Genomic DNA, 6,000 nt, shown 5'->3' with positions numbered 1-6,000 from the left:
GGCAATATGAACATTTTATGTCTTTTGTTTGAGCATGTGCATTCACGAGGATCTATCTATCGATAAAATTCGCTTCAGGTGATATCCTAAAAAATAAAAGGAAGCTGCATAAAAAGAATCGCATAACTTTGAAAATCCGCATAAAAAACCGCATAACTTGGAAAATCTGCATAAAAAAGTCGCGTAAAAAGACTTCAGTGTATTGTTTTAATTTGTTCTTTTACCGTACAATGAATCAAGGTGGCATATTAATAACTATGCTACACACATGCTACATATGGGACTGATATGCGGGTACTTTTCATATGGGACATAAATGATCCAGTACGTTTCTCATATTTCACGGAACAGCCTAGCGATTATAATAGTAATTTCTTGAAGTATATAAAAAAAAGTCATTCGCTAACTTAAAACTGATGAAAATGCTTATGGGACAGTTATGCGAGTATGGACAGCATTGCTTTCAATGATATTGTATTGCCCCTCTCGTCAGAAAACGCTTACTTTGTATGTAAACATCATGAGACGACGTTGATTGGGGACGGTGGTTGCATTCAATTATCACTAAAGTATCAACGAAGGCATGGGTCAAAGGATTGTAGGTACGTCGGGACTTCATTCGTGTGATGTTTAGGCTCATGTCCAATCATTACACATTAGATGCGAATCTCTGCCGTATTGATAGTCTTAAAAACTTATGTAACATGAAATGAAAAAAAAAATCCGCATGTAAAAAAGCTTTCGCAAATGCCGTGTCACATCAACGTTTTATTTTATTTATATACAGATATTGGCTGAATAACATATTTAGCCTCACTGTCTGCAAGGGGCAAGCAAATGAGAAACCCCAGCAACAACGACGAAAAAAGGAAGTGTCAGTAAGGTGTAAACAAAGCAGATTCACAATGTGCCATATGAGTTGTAAACGCGGATGTATTTCTTATGCTATTTGAAATTTTAAAACTAAACTAAATTTATAGTGCTCGTATTCAAGACAAAATATAATGATAACTTGAAGAATCGAACCCTAAACCTGTGTGACTTTTACTGTCTGTAAGTTTTATATATTTTGTGTAGTTTTCTAGGATGATGAAAATGCCGACCTCTTTGTTACGCAGAGCGCCAAAAATACGCAACGATGACCATCGGGGGAAGGTCAAACAGTGTTGCCCGCCATTTGTCTAGATTTAAATTGGTTACCTTCGATGTCACGGATACGCTGCTGAAATTTTCTCGGCCACCGGAAATACAGTATGCTTTAGCCGCCCGGCAACATGGCTGTGTCGAAATAAATGAACAAGCGATTGCTAGAAGTTTTCGGTCACATTTTAAGCGAATGGCGCGTGATTATCCTAACTTCGGAAAGCGTTCTGAAAACGATTGGCTTTGGTGGTGGCGTACTCTGGTGATGGATATATTTCGTGATTCGCACTCTCATATTGATGAGACAATGCTGAGCCGGGTGGCTGATCAGTTGATTGAAAACTACAAAACACGAGACTGTTGGAGCGAAATCGAGCTGGCCAGTAGCGTAATGGAGATTGCACGAACGCACTGTAACAAAGTAGGAATCATATCCAACTTTGATCCACGACTGAGTAAAATCTTGGAGACAATGGCACTGCCTAAAGTAGATTTCGTATTAACTAGCTACGAGACTGGTATTCTAAAACCTGACCGTGAGATTTTTAATATCGCTTTAAGACTATGCAACACTGTAGTACTTCCCAGCGAAGCACTGCACATCGGAAACACTCCGAAGCTGGACTACATTGGTGCTAAAAACGCCGGTTGGGCCAGTGTGCTAGTAAATGTTACAAATGAAGCGGAACGGGAGATTTCTTTCAATCCGGAAATTAATCCTAAACACGTATTCAAAACATTCGGAGAATTTATTCAGATGTTACAATCTGAGCAGACCATCTGGTAGTAAGATGCGTACTTGTTAGGGTATTAGTCAGGCGTATCATTGCGAAGCTCCTAATTAGTATTTTGTAAATAAATATTATATATCTAGTACGGTTATGTGAGATCCTTCGACGACTGTCGAGCGTTTTCAAAAAGAAATCCATTGTAAATTGCATGCTGAATCGAAACAAAAATTTGTGGGGTCTATAGTATCTAAATCTGGAGTAATGCTTGAAATTTTGACATATAACGGCTTGAATATAGCTTCTTTACCAGTAGATCAAAACAATGAATGAACGGGGAAACCGTAGTCAAGTTTAAGCTGAAATCATTCGTGAAAACATATTGATAATTGAATTGAAAGTGAGACCAAAAATTAATTTGAAACACGAAATCACTATGTTTAACCTAAAATAAAGCAGTCTTTTATAAAAGAGGCGTTTTTTAACAATTAAAAGAAAAATAAACTATGATCCATTTTTTCGGATTGCTTCAAAAATCTCAAAATGTGTGAGCATTTCGACAAATGCCACAGCCTAAAGCAAATTCTTCTCCTGTGGGTGGATGTATGACATGTAACGGACACTCTTCGCCAATCAGCTGCTTTGCCTTGGGTCCGGCAGGACATTTGGGTAATTTATTTTTAGGAATATTCGTAAGTCGCTGAAAGTCGTCGTGACATGTGTCGCAAAAGTGCGTCGTGCCGAAACAGAAAAATACTGCAACTGAGCAGCAGTAGCGACATTTATATTCAAGAAAATCTGTTCCATGCTTCGGACACATCTAGAAACAAATTGTGACAATTTGTTAATGTTTATATAGTGTGCTCACTAAGAAAAATACCTTGGCTTTGACAACATCACTGCAGCCACCACATACTAGCTCCTGTGGATCATAGTTTTCACCGAGATCAGCATCGCATCGAGCTTCTCCTCCATAGTAAGCCTAGAAATAGGTAAGTAAACATCTGCGGTAATTCTTCAAGGATATGGATATACCTTATCGCACTGACTACACACGTAGTAAGCATATCGTTCCATAGCATAGGCAGACAAATTTTTACTGTCCAAAGTTTTAGTTAATCCTTCATACTCCAACCTAAAACAAGCAGCAATGTAGTACCGTTTTTGTGAGAGCACGATAATAAATTATAGATATTACCTCATCAAAGCCTTTCTCTTTACGTCTGCCTTCAATAACATAATCGGTTCCAAAATAACCACCAGAGCAGAGTGCTGTATATCCATCTTACAAATAGGACACTGTGAAAAGCCAAAACTAATTCTAGGTCCATTCCAACGCCGAGTGAGAACCGCTTTGCAACAGTGGCAATGAAATACATGTCCACAATCCAACTGTATCGAAGGTGCAGAAGAAAGCGCCTCCGTGAAGCAAATCATACACATATCATCCGCGTCCTGTGTTAGTTTTGGTTCCTTTTCATTACTTTTGCTCTCTGCTGCCAGGCATTTTTGCTGTAAACAAGGCAAACATCTTTCCTCGTTAACGATACCTCCACAAAGATGCCCGCATTGCAACATTTTGGTACAAGCATTTGCTGCGTACTCCTGACACTGTTGGTCGACGCATACGTTTCCTACTGCCAGCAGACCAGTTGTACCGGTTATGCCGCAGAAACGACACACACCAATTGCATTCGGTGGATCGCAAACGAGTGTGTTATTACCATTCCTGAATTCTAGCATTCCTTTCAGCGTCTTTGAGTCTACAAGTGCCAACAACCAAAATAGCTTCGCCCTGCCGCAACTTTCGTGTAACTCAACACGTATTGCTTCCTCCTCCTCTTTGCAAACCTGAAAAAGGACATTGTTTGAATCTGCAGTGTAATACATGCACTAAGTGAACATTAGTGTCTACAACTAAACAAATGTGCGATGCTCCACCATTTTGTCGATAAATTCTGTACTTAATCCTCAAAAGGCAAGCTAAAATTGTGACTACAAGAAATATTGCTCCTAAGACCCTATAAAACGGAAAGCTTATTATTTTTTATCGTTTTATCAGTGAGAGAATAGTAAACTCGAAAACGCTCGATCATTTGTATTTCAAATTACAAGTTCATTGAAGCTAGAGAACTAGCCGATCCTCTGGGACCCCTTGTTTTTTTGAGGGTTAATATTCGGCAGCTAGACGAAACCTGAAGATATTCTGCATTTAAGACATACCGTTCGATAATGATTCCTAGTTTTCCGGTTTAGGTGCAGAAACCGATCGCAATCAGAGCACAGTGACCCACAAAGACTACAAATTATCATAGCATACGTGACATCATCATCGTGATTGGAACAAAGGGGTCTAGATTCCGATTGTTTCGACCATTGACTGGATGATAGTCTGCAAATAGTAAATGTCATAATTGAATTGCTCTCCATGTGTATCGGGATTTTCGCTTACTTTTCTACATGATCACGATCAAGAACGCATAAACTAGCTAGTGTTAGCCATAGTGTAGGCGTTGTCATACAGGTTTCTGGAACCCGATAAACATCCGAAAGTCGTGTAATGTTAAGAATGCACTCTGCAATGGCAGCCTTCGTGATTAGGGACCATTTCTCCGATAATTTTCCGTGAGCCATGTCACGTATAAGTATCATAATGTTCTCAGCCTGTTTAGATGAGATCGTTCCGTTAAGAAACCAACGAGGTTTAATTGCTGGCTCAATGCGAATGCCCGGTTTGGATCGGCAACCATCGAATGCAATCGAATTGTCGTCGTTTGTTTTATCATCGAGGAACTCAGATGATGATACCTCAAAATCGTACTGATCGGCTACAGGGCTGTCTTTTAGATTGGTTACTACACGCTCAGATTCTACATTACTAATCTGTGAGTTGGTTGTTGAAAGTTTATGGAGGGTAGATTTATCGCAATCGTCAATTCTACATATGTTCATGTACCGCCACAGCTTCATGGTTGGTGGGTTTTTATTGGAATTGTTTTTGACTTTTATCTGAACCTGTAGTGCTTTAGCTATAACAGCTAGGAATATATCCAGAATACCGCATCTGGAAAACAATCAAGAATTATTAGAATCAATTATGTTGTACATGATACTGTTTCAAATCACTTACTTATTCATGTTGAACATTTCGTTATTCTGACTGAGCAGGTTAAAGTCTGTCTCTGGAATTTTTTCAACAACTAATAACTCACAAAGTGTTTCTGGAGAAATCTCAGGCAGAATACGACGTATCAACGCAGTAACTTGGCGTTGCACTCGATCACTACCTGTATGGAGCAGCGAAAACAAATCTTTCAACAGTCCGTGCTGGTGTGATAGATACGACCTTCCGACAGCGCTGCCGGATAGCGCCAGCACCATGCTCAACATTTCGAAGCAGTACGTATCATTTAATTTGATGTTGTCCTCAAAGTCGGTTTCGTTATCTGCACTATACAGCACATTGTGCTCCCATTCCTCTCGTGATCGTAGAGCTTCCTTCTGGATGGCATATACAATATGTACTATTATTTGCTTCTGAAGATGGCTTAATTTACTGCGACTGAACAAGATGCCAACCATGTGTTCTCGTAAATCCAATGACTCCGTAGACGATGATATCGCCGTTGATTCATTCGTTTTTGATGAGATTGGCGTGCTACTACTAGCGTAGTTGATGTTTTTGCCACTTTCCAGAATAAGTTTCCCAAATACCTATAAAACGCTCTTTACTTATTGTGATTAGTTATACGCAACCTTATATTTACCTGTCCCGTAAGCAGGCGAAACACACGCAAAGTTTCAGTTTCACAATTTTTCTGTTGGATATAATTAGCGTTGATCATCTTCAAATTGTGTTTGAATTGAGCCGCCTTTTCGTCTGCAGTATAACCTAATAGTTTGATCTGACGTACACGAAGGGTTGCCTCTGGTCCACGGAACTCCAACCGGTAGTGGGTACATTCATCATCCATGATCGATGCCGATATCCAGCAACAAGCTAAAGGATCCACCTCAATCGTTTTCTGCAACGATGTTTCCCCGAAAGAACTTCCTCCGTACACTAATATGCTGGACACTTTGCTCTGGAAAATAAATTCATGAAGTTGTGGCGTGATAAAAGTAGCTT

At 39.6% G+C, this 6,000-nt stretch overlaps 2 protein-coding genes across 2 annotated transcripts in view; one reads left to right on the top strand and one right to left on the bottom strand.

Annotated features, from left to right (window-relative positions):
• Positions 1–534: 534 nt before the first annotated feature.
• LOC131696418 (rhythmically expressed gene 2 protein-like) lies at positions 535–2,040 on the top strand. The gene is made up of 3 exons (XM_058984963.1): positions 535–602; positions 788–1,053; positions 1,119–2,040. Exon 3 carries the CDS (start codon positions 1,139–1,141, stop codon positions 1,928–1,930), a length of 792 nt encoding a protein of 263 aa, XP_058840946.1. The 5' UTR covers positions 535–602; positions 788–1,053; positions 1,119–1,138; the 3' UTR covers positions 1,931–2,040.
• The window catches only part of LOC131696395 (E3 ubiquitin-protein ligase highwire), a 131,057-nt gene continuing 126,930 nt past the window's right edge, over positions 1,874–6,000 (bottom strand). The window contains exons 30-37 of the mRNA XM_058984942.1: positions 5,639–5,956; positions 5,002–5,585; positions 4,324–4,935; positions 4,095–4,263; positions 3,070–3,722; positions 2,907–3,006; positions 2,752–2,853; positions 1,874–2,691 (exon numbers count right to left, since the gene is read on the bottom strand). Of these exons, the coding sequence (XP_058840925.1) occupies positions 2,410–2,691; positions 2,752–2,853; positions 2,907–3,006; positions 3,070–3,722; positions 4,095–4,263; positions 4,324–4,935; positions 5,002–5,585; positions 5,639–5,956 (2,820 nt within the window). The 3' untranslated portion in view covers positions 1,874–2,409. The remainder of the gene's footprint in view (positions 2,692–2,751; positions 2,854–2,906; positions 3,007–3,069; positions 3,723–4,094; positions 4,264–4,323; positions 4,936–5,001; positions 5,586–5,638; positions 5,957–6,000) is intronic.

The sequence above is a fragment of the Topomyia yanbarensis genome, chromosome 1, assembly GCF_030247195.1.
Source record: "Topomyia yanbarensis strain Yona2022 chromosome 1, ASM3024719v1, whole genome shotgun sequence".
NCBI classification, from domain to species: Eukaryota; Metazoa; Arthropoda; class Insecta; order Diptera; family Culicidae; genus Topomyia; species Topomyia yanbarensis.
Note: the sequence above shows the minus strand (reverse complement) of the source record. Positions and strands in the feature narration are given on the sequence as shown.